The sequence below is a fragment of the Pangasianodon hypophthalmus genome, chromosome 27 (assembly GCF_027358585.1).
Source record: "Pangasianodon hypophthalmus isolate fPanHyp1 chromosome 27, fPanHyp1.pri, whole genome shotgun sequence".
In the NCBI taxonomy this organism is placed as follows: Eukaryota; Metazoa; Chordata; class Actinopteri; order Siluriformes; family Pangasiidae; genus Pangasianodon; species Pangasianodon hypophthalmus.
Genome location: NC_069736.1, coordinates 17,179,204 through 17,194,826, shown reverse-complemented (window position 1 = coordinate 17,194,826; position 15,623 = coordinate 17,179,204). Strand labels below are relative to the sequence as shown.

At 39.5% G+C, this 15,623-nt stretch overlaps 2 protein-coding genes across 2 annotated transcripts in view; one reads left to right on the top strand and one right to left on the bottom strand.

Moving 5' to 3' along the window:
- ftr84 (finTRIM family, member 84) overlaps positions 1-6,101 on the bottom strand; it is a 6,642-nt gene extending 541 nt beyond the window's left edge. The window contains 9 exon segments of the mRNA XM_053230279.1: positions 1-1,776; positions 2,141-2,277; positions 2,639-2,759; positions 2,762-2,889; positions 3,123-3,279; positions 3,609-3,716; positions 3,954-4,079; positions 4,529-4,624; positions 5,433-6,101. The exon segment at positions 1-1,776 is cut by the window's left edge and continues 541 nt beyond it. Of these exon segments, the coding sequence (XP_053086254.1) occupies positions 1,369-1,776; positions 2,141-2,277; positions 2,639-2,759; positions 2,762-2,889; positions 3,123-3,279; positions 3,609-3,716; positions 3,954-4,079; positions 4,529-4,624; positions 5,433-5,987 (1,836 nt within the window). The 5' untranslated portion in view covers positions 5,988-6,101 and the 3' untranslated portion in view covers positions 1-1,368.
- A 4,509-nt stretch (positions 6,102-10,610) lies between these two features.
- Positions 10,611-15,180, top strand: tppp2 (tubulin polymerization-promoting protein family member 2). Its single transcript, XM_026921809.3, has 4 exons — positions 10,611-10,782; positions 13,329-13,529; positions 13,900-14,053; positions 14,159-15,180. The coding sequence occupies exons 2-4, from the start codon at positions 13,333-13,335 to the stop codon at positions 14,351-14,353; spliced, it is 546 nt and encodes a 181-aa protein (XP_026777610.2). The 5' UTR covers positions 10,611-10,782; positions 13,329-13,332; the 3' UTR covers positions 14,354-15,180.
- The last annotated feature ends 443 nt before the right edge of the window (positions 15,181-15,623 follow it).

The following is a 15,623-nucleotide window of genomic DNA, read 5'->3' as shown; positions in this document are numbered from 1 at the left end:
ACATGTTAACTTGCTTTGTGTGCTGCATTTATGGCTGTCTGAACTGGATAATAAATCAACATCAGGCTTTCCTGTACTGGGATTAAAACCCCGCTGGGCATCTGATTGCGAGTCGGCTATATTGCCAATTCAGTGATTTGACAGCGAGTTAATGAGTTGACGTTAATTAGCATGCTTTACATTCCTGCTATTACCAACTTAGGCTGAACAAAGGATCCAGGAAATATTTATTTGATATATAAAATTAGGACATAATATTAGGACACAAGTGCTTTGTAATATGGTGAGTGCTTTGTCATTTGAAAGATAGACTATGTTGTTTGGATATATTATTTAATTGTTACAGATTGTATGTATTTATTCAAAATATCAAAAAGCTACAAAAGAACATGTTAAATATATTAATAACTACATTACTCCATTTATAAACAGGGTGGAAACTACTTGAGTAATTGTACTTTAACTATACTTAAGTATTATTTTGTTGTATTTATACTTCACTTGAGCATTATTGTATTATCATCATCTGCTGTGACCTTCTCCTGCTACAGTGTAGTTAGCTTGATAGCTATCCGTGTGTCTGAATATGTTCGCTCCACTGGACTGCAGTGTTGAATTTGAGGATGAGCGCCCCTGGACCTACCTCAGTAAAACATTTCAATCTGCTGGAGTAAACAAAGACGCGTATAAAATGAGGCGTCTCCTTTACCTCCCTCGAAGACATGAAGTTCAGGTAATTTTAAAAAGGTATGCTTTGCTAATTTGCTAATGTTAACTGCCTATATTTAACTTGCTGTCTTTGCTAACGCCAGGTTATTGACTTGACTAGCATCAATTGCAGTACCTGGCTAGGCAGCAAGTCAAATTCTAGCTAATGGTAGATGTTAGATATTTACAAGATATTTTACTTCAGATTCATTGATTAGCAAACTACGTAGCATCAGTCAAGCATATGAGCAGCAAATGTACAGTGACTGAATGATGGTTTCCTCTTTTATGTTTTAATACTTGAATACATTTAAAAGTAAGATTTTGACACATTATCTATACATCCACTAAAGTACAATTTCTCAGTACTTCTTCCACCCCTGCTTATACATGACATGATGCCATTATGTTAGTCGGCTGGCTAGTAAGCATGCTAGTTCATTAGCATGCTAATATGTATAGGTAAGTATAGAAAGAAATGACTTGTTAAGTTTTTCTGGTATGGAGGACCCTGTAACAGGGTGGTCTTTTATGAGAAGGTTCCAAGTAGAAGCCTACTGGGCAGCTAAGAACTCCGAAATATTCAAAGAACATTAACTTGTCCTTGTCCTTGGCCTCTGTTGAAAGCAGGACAAGTCATGTTTCAGCTTGCTCTTATCCTCAGGAGTACAGCTGTGTGATCTTCTCTGGTGAGCACAGCGTTACAGAGGCTCCGACTCCAAACCCAGCATATAGCGGCTCGGAGAACTTGGCCTGGAACCTGTAGATGAGCTCCATGTTTTCTGAGACAGCGTAGAAGGACACCGAATTACCAGCGTAATTGAGATACACGCCGATCCGTGAGGCCCTGAGCATGCTCGGAACATCTTTATCCGTCTTGTTGTGCCAGGCCGAGTATCCGGAGTTGGAGCACAGTAGGCTCCAGGATCGGTCGTTATAGCCGAGGAGGCTGTGCGAGTTCTTGCCTTTGCGGCTGATGCTTTTGTAGGTGACGCCAACAGAGAACTCGCCGCTCCACTCCACCTCCCAGTAATGACGTAAGCCACTCAAAGGCTCAGCGCACAAGACCTGGGACAAACCAGACACATTCCAGAGTCACAAAGCAGGATATTCTAACCTAATTTAATCCAAACAAATGTTCAAACTTAGACTTTGTATTTGTAATATTTTAACCCTCCTTTAGATCATCTGTAATAAAATAACCAAAATGAGCTTCATGTTAAGTTCATGCTTATAGAAGACACTATTTCCCACTGTGTCCTAATCACCACTGTCAAAAGAACAGAAACTTGTGGCTTAAGGCAGAAATTTACACAAGATTATTAGTGAGAGAGACTTCCATTATGTAGTTCCAGTGTAAAACAAAAAGGTAAACGTCGGACAGAAAAAAGGAAGAAGAAATGTAAGTATCACCAAAATCCACAAGAAATACCTGGCAAAAGCCATCAAAGCGGTCTGGATGCTCTGGGTAAAACTGGACCATGCGTTTCCGAACGACCCTGCGGTTCCCATCGGACAGGGCCAACTCTTTATAGGCCGTATTGGGGTCAAAGGTAAGTCTCACTGTATCTGTTCACCAAGAGAACATTTCAGAGATCCATGAGTATTTATTTATTTATACAAATTCTAAAACCAGGTCCTCATAAACAATATCATTGTCTTATTGGAGCAATTTCTTTTTTAAATCATTGAAATCCACCAGGAACCCTCTTGCTTTGTCAGACTTGACTGGTATGCCACTGCATTTGTTTATCACTATATTTTACAACTTTATGTGCATTTTCTGTACAAAATCCATACAAAGTATTATATGTGGGTAATGATGCTTCTATTCCCGTTCCAAATAGCAAACTGAAAGTGTGCTAATTGTTTGTTCCTAACATCAGGATACATTAATTCTCACATGATCAATCACATCATCGCAACTTACATCTGAGGAAGTCCGCTCGAGTTTTGGGCTCCTGAAGATCAGCTTTTGTTGGTGTGGCGGAAACACTATCTAAAATATTTATTAAAAGTTACCAATTAAAGGAATTCTTACCATGAAAGATTAATCTTGGTAGTATCCTATTTGTAAGACTTCTAAAGAGAATGCTATCAAAAAAATGGACATTGGAGTCATCTTACCTTTAAACCGACCACCAGTCCTGGGGATTAACACATAGACCGGGATGTCAGTCACTGTGGGTGGGGGGGATAAAAATGTCATTTTTGTTCACTGGCCAAGAATACTTGCTAATGGTAGGCCACATACACCAGTGTTTCCCAAATCAATCCTCTGGGAACCCTTGATTAAACTCTTTTGGCTGTTACCCACCAAAAGAGTAGTATTTGCAAACAGGAAGACAGCAAAATGTTTAGGGGTTTAGAAAACCCTGACATAAACCAGTGTTGTATGATAGATCATCAGTCACCTTTTTTGGACAAGTTGTCCAGCTCTTTTTTGCAGATGTCATCCAGGTGTTCCTTCATGTCAGTCACCGTTTTGGTAACCTCATTAAAGGAGAACTCTTGGTTGATCAGGACTTTGGGCACCAATGGCTCTGGGGCAACGCACAGCAACGGAAAATTCTGCAAAAGTGTTGATTGCACCATAATGAGTTTGTTATAACTAATTGCCAATTGGTGTCCAAGTCTTAATCCAGTAGATGTCAGTTGTTACCAATTGCTATCATGTGCAGTTAATGCTAGAGCCATAAAATCTGAGCAGCTGCAATGTACATAAAGATGTTTTTAGTAACAGTACCCAAGCCTCCTATTGCTATAGGGAGGTGTTTATTAATCTAGTGCATTTCTGTAGTGTGTTTCTAAATGTATCCAAGAGTGAGTTCCAGTGTCTGCGCATTAGCTTCTGAATTTGAAGAGATATCTGTAGATAGTTCAGGAACGCTGTGGTGTACCTGTAGAAAATATATGTTGTCCTCAGTGTCAAGTATATGCCGTAACTCTGTGTCTCGCCGCTGTAGCTCCATGATCTCCTGCTCCAGCCGCTCCACATAGCTATCAGCCTGTCGATATGTTCACTTATAAATTTATATTTATATAGATAAATGCATTTTGGGCCTTATGCAAAAGTACAATCAATCAGGCAGTTTAGCATTTAAAGTGTTAGCATTTAAAGTTTTCAGGAGGTCTGTTCCATCAATCAAGACTGGAACAATAATCAGATGTGTTTGGGGTAGAACAAATAATAACAGAACAAAAATGACAACTGAGCTTGGAAGGTCTACTGTCGGATGACTTGCCTGTGCCATGGCAGCCTGCAGGTTTGCCTGAATGAGCTGGCAAATCTCAGCATGCCAGCGCTCCACAGATTGCAACATCTCATTGAAGATCTTATCACTGGCCGCTTGGGCACGGTGAGCATTACCCTATAGCCAGGAGGCAGCAGAAAGCATGAGTTACCACTAATTCTTCATTGGTCAGGACACAGAGCACACTTTTGTTGTTTATCATTAAGTTGCAACCCAAAATCAGTTTAAAAGCTTAAATGCAATTCAAGCATCTAAAATATAATCCAGAACCCCAAACTGTAAAATTGTTTTCCACAAAACGCTTTAGGGTCTCAACCCATTATTTAAGAACCACAGCTGACTAGAAATGTAGATAATATATTGCCAACCACGGCCAATTATAAAGAGGTTATTCTATTGATTATAGTCCTGGAATCTCACTACATAAATGACAAGTTTTTTTTTCAGTATCTGACTACTGGATTGCTTTTGATGGCATTAGACAGCAAAGTGGCTAAACAGTGCATGCCTACCAACAGATGGCAGCAATGGATAAATCAGTACTTGAAAGTGGTCACTGAACTCGCCTTGAGAACATCCACATTGTGTCTGAGGTCCTGTAGTTCCTTCATACGCTCCTGGATAACACGCTGGACTTCGGCCTGGGTCACCACCAGCACTTTCTGAAGAACATTTGTACCTGTGAGAATGTACTTTGTTCTGCTAAAGGATAATGATTTCATTCATTCATTCATCTTCGTTAAGCTCTTTATCCCGGTCAGGGTCATGGAGCTGGAGCCTATCACAGGAACACTGGGCACAACATGGGAATACACCCTGGATGGGATGCCAGTCCATCGCAGGAGACCATGTACACGCATTCACACACTCATTCACACCAAGGGCAGTTTACTGTATGTGGAAGGAAACCACTGAACCCAAAGGAATCCCATGTGGACCCTGGGAGAACAAGCAAAACTCCAAACAGAGAGTAACCCGAGCTCAGGATCGAACTAAGGACTGTAGAGCTGTAATGTGGTGATGCTCTTACTCAGAGATGTACAGTAAACTTTAAAAAAAAAAACATAAATAAACAAGTGTTATACCTTTTTCATTTTGTCTTGTCAGTTACACTGGATAAATTGCATGAGCTGGACAAAACAAATCTGTACAGAGCCACACTGCTTCAAGAACATCCTGCATTCTTCAAATCAGCATAACCCACAAAGTTCTCTTTGAAGTTTAATTTGCAGACCATAGAACCTTTGTAATGTCTACATTATTCAAATGTCTCAACATGCCAGTTAGCCACAGGGCAATATGAATTTTATTATTTAACACTTGTATCTCACATAATCTTAGCATGAACCTCTGCAATTATCAATTCCTGCAATTTCCTTTTGACCAGCAAGTTTTGGTCAAACTGTATCTAAAAGTCAGAGGTGTGTATTTGTCTTTCAATACATGTTGGATTTTATAAAACTGTCTTACTTGCTTGTCGGCACGCTCGTCCTCGGCACTAACCGTGTTGTGTCCACGGTGCTCCCTCACTGTACAGAGAACGCAAATACACATCTGATCCGATTTGCAGAACAGCTCCAGGCTCTTCTCATGCTGTGGGCAGATCTTACGATCCAGGTGCCCCATCTCATCTACCAGCTTGTGCCGCTTGAACGTGGCTGACTCATAGTGAGGCTTGACGTGTGTCTCACAGTAGTACGCCAGACACACCAGGCATGACTTGACTGCCCGGTTCCTTCGGCCAGTGCAGAAATCACACAATGAGTCCCTCTTGAGGTCTGGAATGGGTGTTAATGCTGTTAAGGGTGAGTGACGTTCACGAGAACCAACACTGGGCACGTTGCGGCGCAGGACAGGACGAGGAGTGAAGGTTGCCCGACATTCTGGGCAATTATAGACGCCCAGGTGGTCCAACTGGTCCCAGTAGATCTTGATACATTCCAGGCAAAATGTATCTCCACAAGGAATGGTGATGGGGTCCCGCAGTGCATCAGCACACAGACAACACATATAGGAGTCTGCCATGGTTTACAGGAACTAGTGCAAGGAAGAGAAAGGAAAAAACAAGAGTGGTAGTGTGAGGGAGACTCAAAGATCAGTGCCTGTATTTATAGAGTAGCTCTTGGTTTGCTAAGCCAAACATAAATTCTGGAGGTAAATGTAAGACCTTGCTTGTATGTAAACAGAGATAGTAGCTTGATAGCTGTGTTTACGCTGAGAGAGGTAATCGTGGATCACATGTCCAAGACATTGAAAGATACCAGCATGGAAACAATCAAAAGATGAAATGAAAAGATGGGATGAAGCGATACACACATACACTTGTTGGAAAAAAGGAATTCTTCAGTTGTCCCTCTGGGGAAACCATTGAAGGTCCTAGTACAGTATATTAAAAACCTACAAAAGTTTCCCAAAGTAGAAATTTTTTATGAAGCTTAGAACCCTTAGTTATACAAAGAACCCCTTGAAAAACCCTTGTACCGAAGAGAAAGTAACTTGCCAGTTGATGCATCCTCTAATGTTCATGCCACTGAGAAATATCATCAAAATGGGACACCTACTTTTGGGTGCTTTTTATGTACAGACCTCTGTATCCATTAAAAATGATTAAACCTCCCAAGGTTGTTAGGAATTATGGCTCCTATTTTTGATAGGTCTCATGGTTTCCCAACATCAACCACATTTATACATCCTTATTCATTTGTTTTAGTTTCAACTTCAGGAGACCAAATTTAACTAGAGAGTTAGCCAGCTAAGTAAATTAGACATAAGATACAGGCTCCTCATTAATATAGTTGCTTGTACACATTTATGACTCCTGCACACATTCACTGGATAGATGTTCCCACCAATCCTCACCCCAGATTTCAGAGTTTCTGTGCTCAAGTTTCATTTAAATTGTGGTGGACTGGACTAGCATAGTGTCAACAACAAACAGGTTTATGCAGGTAGGCGTGGGCATAACATGAGTAGTGCATCTCTGAGAGAGACAGTGAGTATGTTGGTCAAGGTCATTGGGTCGCTAGTTTTGTTAACACGTGTAAAAATGCCTGTGCTTCTCAGTCAGTCCGGGCCATAGCTTAACGACTTCTACAGGATTGCAATCACTAATGAGCTTGATGCTCAGCCTGCAAACTGATTTTCAAGTATTTGAGGGAGAAAAAGAGAAGAACTCATCCTTGATAAACACTTTTACTCATATGCAATAAGATCTGAACAATGTTTAATGAAATTGTACACCTTTCTTCCCAAGGCCAGATTTTTGACAGGATCTGTAACAAGACCTATGGCACAGTTCTGTCCACAATTATTAATTCATCTATGAAATGCCCATGGAGTGTATATCTTAACTGCAATATAAAAATCTACAGTTTTACATTAGGTTACAGACAAACATGTCCAACATGAAAACTACCACAATTTAAGATACCTCGTTCTCTTCACTTTGAGTGCACTCTTGATCTGTTCGGACAGAGGTGAGGTACTCAGCAGTGCCTGTAATGGCCACAAGAGGGAATTATAATGATTCTGGACTCAGCTTGCCAGAGACAAAGTTTAAAGATCATGTTTCATGTTGGCTCTTGCCAGAAATAGCTTGCACAAAAGAGTTTTGTAATATAATGATTTTCTCTTGTCATAAGCACCCACGTTTCTGAAAGTCTTCTTGACTTCAAGCACACAATCCCTAACTATGTTTTGGACTATACAGAGGCCATTCTCAGAAGAAGACATGGTGAAACTCAGAGCTGCTAATGTAAAAAAAAAAAAAAGGTTTTTACTTGAGATGTTAAGAAGTTTTAGTTTCAGCTCTGCCCCTTTAGTTCACGCCCTTCAAAATGTTACAGTCAGATTTTTAAAGAAAAGACCCCAAAAGCTATTATCATGTGTTTTATCATTGTAAATGGTGTTTTGTAAATGTAGCATGAAAGTAGCATAAATAGTCTACATTGTAAAGGTAGCAAAGGTATTTGCTGTTGTAATATCAGGACTGTATCTGATTTGTGATTATGGATTTGTTACATCATTGTTGCTTTTACATACCATTATTTTTGACAGGAAATGAGCCCAAATGGCTTTGAAACCACTACTGCATTAAATGTGCTCTGATAAACTCTGCAAATGCAAATAAATGTATTTCCCCAGCAAATGCCTTGTCTAACTATCTGCAGTGTTTTGTGTTGGATCCTGTGGTTTCACCCATTATTTATCATTATAGCAAATAATTTCGGTTCCACTCGGACTATTTCCGTTACTGAAGTACAGAAGGTACAGTGTCTGTCCAACCACTTTAAATGTTTCCTGATTTTTTTTTCTTCCTCTGTGGTTTCATTCATTCTTTCAAATCACCCTCCTCAAAGTCATCGAGAAGCAAGAGTGCCAGAAGTGAAAAAAAAATCAATAACAGATTGCAAGTAATTTTTCTCAGGAACATTGCACCCAAGCGTTCTGCAATGGAGACGCACAAACTGAAACCAGAGAGGGAAATGAAGTGAAAGTAGTCATATGGTTTTCAGCAGATCTCATGTTACTACGGCACAGGGAAAGCCTACAAATGCCTTCTCGCCTTTTTCAAGCCAGTAGCCACTAATAAGCCACTTGAAAAAGTCCATCTTTGAAAATCTCTTGAAAATCGATCTTTGACTTGCTCTCTGCATAATGCACCATTAGCAAGTGAAGTGGTATCTACCCACAGCAAAGAGCTGTGAAGTTCAAGGTCTAACCAAGGATCTGGGATATAAACTCACAACCATGTGTGTGCTAGCATAAAAAAATGTTAACCACCGAGCTACCCTTACCCCAAGGACATGAAGAAATTGATTGTAATAAAGAGGTGGTACAGCTGGAAGCTTCGTTTGGGTTTCCTCCAGTTTCCCCAGGTTCCTCCCACCTCCCAACATGCCAATGGGTGGAATGACAACACTAAATTGTCGCTAGGTGTAAATGAGTGTGAGTTTGTGTGTGCATGGTGCCCTGTGATGAACCGGGATCCCATCCAGATTGTATTCCCGCCTCACACCCAGGATTTCTGGGATTTGCACCAGATCCACCATGACCCTGAGCAGAATAGAACACTTTTTCACTTCATTTCCCTTCCTGGTTTCAGTTTGAACCTCTGCTCTGCCTCTTGCAAACTTACTGGGGCAAATCATTGTTGCCAGATGATGTTGAGTAAAATTATTCCCAATCTGTTATTCATTTTTTGAGGCGACAGAAAGAGTGAGTCAGTCTCAAGATGGTTGTTCAAGAAAACAGTGAAAACAGGTTCTGTGCTACAGTAGATGGATAGAAGCAGGCAGAACCTCTGTGATCACTGTGTTCTGCTGGTTTTAATGTATATTGCCATTCTTCAAGTCAAGTCTTATTTTATTGCCATCCGACCACATAAACATGTGATGAAATACTGAGCCTCAGGATCAGGATCACAGTCCCAAAGCAAGACAATACATGGCGAATGTGCATAAAGTCCAAGTCGTACGAAGTCGTTCAAAGAGTTGTTTCTTTCAGTAGACTCATTTATCCATTCATTCATCTTCAATAACCACAAAAATGTTTCTGTGGAAGCCTCTTTCCAAAATCTAGGCTGTTTGTTTTTTGCATCAATGATGAGACGTGTGTTTGACTCTCAGCTGTGTCTATGAGGAAAGTGCCTTATGGGATCAAGTATCAGGATAAATGGAAGCACAGACACAACGGGGCACAATAACATTAATGCAGGGATGCCTTAGTTGCTAACAATTATTTAAATGAATTAAAAGGTAGAGTAAGTTTTCATTAAACAATTCCAAAGCCATAGTCATAGTCGAGGAAAAAAATTTCAGGAGCTGAAAGAGTCAACTCTTATTGATGAACCGAGTCAAATAATCTGACTCATTGTAAAAATTTTTAGCACTTCTGGTACGTACTCCTACCTAAAAGTATTTAGGCTATTTCAGAATTCTCAATTAACCAGCAAGCAGACTGGATTGTCTTTGTTGAGGCGGCGTGAAGAATGAGGCAATTATACGCATCCTGCTGTCATTTGAGTTTGGAGGGAACAATTAGCTTGTTTTGGGTTTTTATAATTTTCCAAGGATTGTGAATTTGCAGGCTACCTGAAGCAAAGACTCTTTGGCCACCACTGAGCATTTAAAAATAAATACAAAAAGATGGAAAACAAAACAAAACAAAACAAAAAAACAAAAACCAACAATGGACATTTAGAAATAAAAAGCAGCACACAATAAAATTGTGTTTTCATGCAAATCTTTAAGCTTTTATCATGCACTGTATTTTCTTCTAACCTCTTTGTCTCTCTCCCTCTCTCTCTCTCCCCATCCATATGTGTGTGTGTGTGTGTGTGTGTGTGTGTGTGTGTGTAAAGCGATTTGCAGTGCCGGTTTCAGTGACTGACTAGGGCGTGGCAGCAGAGAGAAAGATGGAGAGAGAATGAGACAAGCAAACAGTGCAGGCAGAAGGAGGGAGAAGAAGTAAGATGAAATCGAGAAGAAAATCGAGACATTGAGAATGAGTACAAACAGACGGATGTAGACACACAGAGGGAGAGAAAGATAGCGAGGGAGACAAAAAAAGAGTGAGACAGTGACCATGATGTCATGCTTTGTGCTGGGCTGTGCCTTTTCTCCTCCTCCTCATTCTCTGGGTTACGTCATAGCAAACACACACACACATACACACACACACACACACACACACGGATGGATACATACACAGAGATCAGGGGAAGAAGGGAGGAAACACACACACACACACACACACACACACAGCATCCTTGTGTAAGCATCGCAGTATAAGGATTAGGAGCATACCACCTCATTCACAGGTAGGCTGTCTTCTTAATTACACACACACACACTCACACACACACACACACACACACACACACTGGCTAGCAGACAAACAAATGCTGTAAGCTCAGGATGAGGGATCCAATAAGCAAGACACTTTTTGTTTTTTGTTTGCTTCTTGACAGGTGCAAATGATTTAGCCCAAAATGAAATTTGCACAATTTCACCCTTACACCAAATGTCGTCATTCAGCCAAAATGTGTGTGTGTGCTGTTCCATGTTTGCTTCTGTAGTTTTACACAAGAGCTGTAAAGGCTAATGTAGCTAACAAGCAACGGACGTCTGCCTCACCTGACATCTTTTCTGTAAATACATTCCAATTTTTAATATACGTGCTTCCATCAACTACATTAAGCTGAATCATCTCATTTGTTGAGTAAGGAATAAACCACGACAGGGCATGCTGTTATAGGAAATTAACAGCACACTGTGAATCATTTTATTACTCCCATACCACAGCAACGGTGACAAATTTATTATTTGTTAAAGAACGTTAAAAGACGTAGCTTGTCATGTTACCGAGAAACCGCAAAAACGTCAACTTTTGCATTGTGAAAACATAAATTTACAGCTTTACCTCTAACTGTTTCACGGCGCTGACACTGGAGACTCCTTCCATAAATGTTAAATACACACCTCCTTACAGAAAACTTCACCATATCAGCTATTTCTGACTGTTTATTTAATCTGTTTATTTGACAATTCCCAGTGAATGAGCTGTTACTATGGAAACGATAACATATTAGAATGAGTAATAGTGTGTAATTGCAGAGACGTTACAGCCGTATTTACAAGTTCAACCTGGAACCAAATTGTCATCCTAGTTACCCGTAGTTTTCTGGTAAAGTCGGAGCCTAGTGGCAAAGAAATACCAAATTGTTTCGGTAAAACTGATTCTGGTTGTCTCGGATTGCACAATTGCACAGCAGTGATGCTTTGTTCAGTTTTTATAGATGACAGTAATTCTGCGTGACATTCACTGAAAACTGGATGTGGTTTCAGGCAGATATTTACAGAAGAATATATTTAGGTGAGATAAAATAAGATGTAACCCCAGTGCAAAAGTAAAGACACCAAACATATCTGGGCTGATGGACTACAATTCAGAGTAATTGTACAACTGAAAAATCTGTACATTTGATTTGATCTGTTTCATGTTTTAAAAACATAAACAATTCACTGTTTTATGAAAAATGTAAAAATTCTAAATTGTAAACATCAGTTAATCTTTGAGGACTTAAAAAAATAAAAAAGCACGCTTACTGCTGCTAACTTTCTCAATGTGAAATACATTAAACATGGAATAAATGGAATAAATTGAACATCATATCAAAAATTAGAGGCAAGTTTCTTTTGATAATATGTAAATAATCACATTTTGTCTTTCTTCATATAGTCTCTATTTGTTTTCCACTTATTTAATATGAGCTGTAGTTGAAGCTATGGTCTGTTAGAAGTGGAGTTTGGTGTGTGTGTGTGTGTGTGTGTGTGTGTGCGCTCCTAAAGCTCATAAAGCTGTGCACTCAAGTCGTTTGCTGAATTAAAATGCTTTTAGTGCGCTTTTAGCATGAGTGCCTGTTGAGTGAGATTAGTGAGTGCTTCTATTAGCTGGTCAATTTCATCAGCAGTAAATGAGGAAAAGTTTATAGGCTAGCAAGGAATAACATTTGCTGCATTTAAGCAGGACTGTGTGTTCGCTTCTAGTTTACAAGAACATTTCATGTGAGCAGACACACTCTTCTGGTATTCACTACTTCAGAAGTCAAGATTTGGTCTTAGCTCAGAGTTCATGAGTTGTGACACAAAGTGCCAGTGTTTCTCAATAGAGTAGAACTCACAGACGTTCGGTTAGCACTCTATGCTAAGTGTATTTACAGTGTAATTTCAGCCATACAGTGTCTTTTTTCAGTAATTTGCCAACACATCTGAGAGAAATTATGATATTTTCAATACATTTGTGTCATTTCAACTGTCATTGCACCTTTACATTGTCAGTACAATCATAATTTCAATGTTTTTTACTATAGTAGAAGCTACAGAAATTCAGTTAGCAGTCTATGCTAAGTTCAGTTGTGGTGTAATTTTAGTCATACCAAATCTTTTCTCAGTAATTTACCAAAACATGACTGAAATGTTCATATTCCCAATATGTTTGTTATTTCTACTGTCACTGTCTCTTTAAATTATTCATATTTAAGATCTAATTGATACATGCTAGCTAGTTAAAAATTTACCCTTGAGAGTAATAAGACTTATCTTTATCTTGTCTTTATCTTTTTAAGATCACAGAGTAAAGTACGAAAAGTTTGAAATGTTGAATTGACATTCTATAAATAAACGTTTTCTATCCTAATTAATTTTCCATGTAGGCCTATTTTGGTATATTATTTACTTTTGCTATATTATTTTTACATTGTAGACAATCTCTCTGTTAAACTCTTTAGTTTTAGTTTCTTTATGCATCTTTCTCTGTGGAAGTCCTTGTCATCATTGTTCATACCTGTGTTCTTCTGTTTTCCAGGAGAATGGCTGAAGGTTCTGGCTCGGCATCTTTGGCGGAGGTTGAGACGGCATTCAAGAAATTTGCGGTGCATGGAGACACCAAAGCCACAGGGAAGGAGATGACTGGGAAGAACTTTTCCAAGCTGTGCAAGGACTGCAAGGTGATCGACGGGAAGGGAGTCACCAGCACTGACGTGGACATCATCTTCAGCAAAGTCAAGTGTGTTTCCACTGGGGTTAATCCTTAAAAGCTATATTCTGATATATTGATATATTTAGCAAGAGTTTGCCCAAATTTGAAGGAAGCAACACAAGTACCATTCTCTGCAACTCTAACACTGTAGTTTCTGCTGTTGTTCAGAGCCACGTTAGCTAACTGCAAGCATATTTTAGGTCAAGCAGACAGATTTAGGAATTTGATGTTCTCCTGAAATATGTTTAGCTCCCCTATGACATTTCATATCCCCTTCCAGGTTGCTAGATGTCGTGCGATGTTCCCATTTAGTGGGCGGGAATTAGCAAGAAATAAATTGGGAGGAATATTAGAATGGAAATGGAATTCAAATATCTGAGTGGTGTGTGTGTTTTAGAGCCAAGTCAGCACGTGTGATTACATTTGAGCAGTTTACCCAGGCACTGGCGGAGTTAGCTCCAAAGCGCTTTAAAGGGAAGAGCCAGGAAGAGGCCCAGCAGCTCCTTTACGGCCTCATCGCAGGCAAAGAGCCTGCTAACGTTGGCATCACGGTGAGGATTTGACAATTGTGACCACATTTTCTCTTACCGGCCAACACATATAGTCACACAACCATCAATATGGTCTCTTTTCACTCTCTATGTCTGTGTGTCTAGAAAGTGGCGAAGGCGGGAGCCGTGGACCGTTTGACAGACAGCACTAAATACACCGGCTCTCACAAGGAGCGCTTTGATGACTCGGGAAAGGGGAAAGGCAAAGCCGGAAGAGAGGAAATCCCCGATACCAGTGGCTATGTGACTGCATACAAGGGCCAGGGCACTTACGACAGCAAAGTGAAGGAAGGACAGTGAGAGGAAGAGGACAATTCTGATTATCCTAGTGCATGTATTATTGTGTATCATGGACACTGTGTATCTGCTTCATACCCGTTGAAAAGCTTCAAACCAAACTAACCTCAACAGCCATGGCTCTTCACAGAAATTTCCTGCATAATTTAATCTCTGCTAACACTTAAGCAACATTCTCTATCACATCCCAGCAGTGTCTTCACAAATGCCTTTTCTCTCGCTTCTGTCCTAATATTAGTGCCTTGTAGCGTTCATCACTAACACTGTAGCTTTAGTGTGCTGTGAGAACTTCAGTGGCTTTTGGCCTCTCGTAAGACCAACACTATTTTTAAACTAATGCTGTAACCCGATGATGATTCAGAAAGTGGTGAAGTATTCTCTGCAATATTTACTGTTTAATCTGTAACCATGTAAGTTAAGATGAATGTAATCTCTGTGGTAGAATTTGCAAGGGTTGTTTTTTTGTGAGATATAAAGCTAAGTATGTTTACGTATTCATTTTTAATTTATTGATTTACTTTTTTCATTTTTGTATATATATACTGTATAGGTATATATTTATTTTATTTTCTTCTTTCTTTCTTTCTTTCTTTCTTTCCTTCTTGAGAGAAATTGTAACATGGCAAAGCAATTTCCCCCTGGGATTAATAAAGTTCTTTGAATCTTGAATCTTGAATCTAACCCGATATCTCACTTACTGTAAAGAGAAAGTAAATGTTCTCTGCTAGCAAGATTTCTGCTGTTGTTTTGGCTTTGTGCATTTTACTTTCTGTCTGTATCTGTTACATAATATTGAATATTCCCAAATAAAGTACATCCTCAAATCAAAACCATGTGCCTTTTTAGGTTTCAAGATTACACACACTATGATATATACACTTAGTAAATCATTACATGCTTCCATGTAAAACTGTGACCAAGAAATCCTAATTTCTAATGTCAAATTGAAATGTCACACATTCACGTTTGTGTGTGTTTTTTCAAATTTGTGTAATATAAATGATGTTTAGTCGATTGAGGGGCTGGGTCTTTGGTCAAATGGAGTCTGAGTCTACATGTGGGATCTTGTGTGAATTTCATGGGCATAGGATTTGGAGCTTGGCAGGGTCTTGACCTTTGATTGCACTTAGACTTGCATGTCGTGAATGCTGGACTTTGGGTTTCTTGGGGTTGGGTTATTGGATAACGTCAAATTTGAATCTTTGATTATGTGGGTTTGGAGCTTGGATCATGTCAGTCTGGATCAGTATAAATCATTGTTAATGTTGGTCTG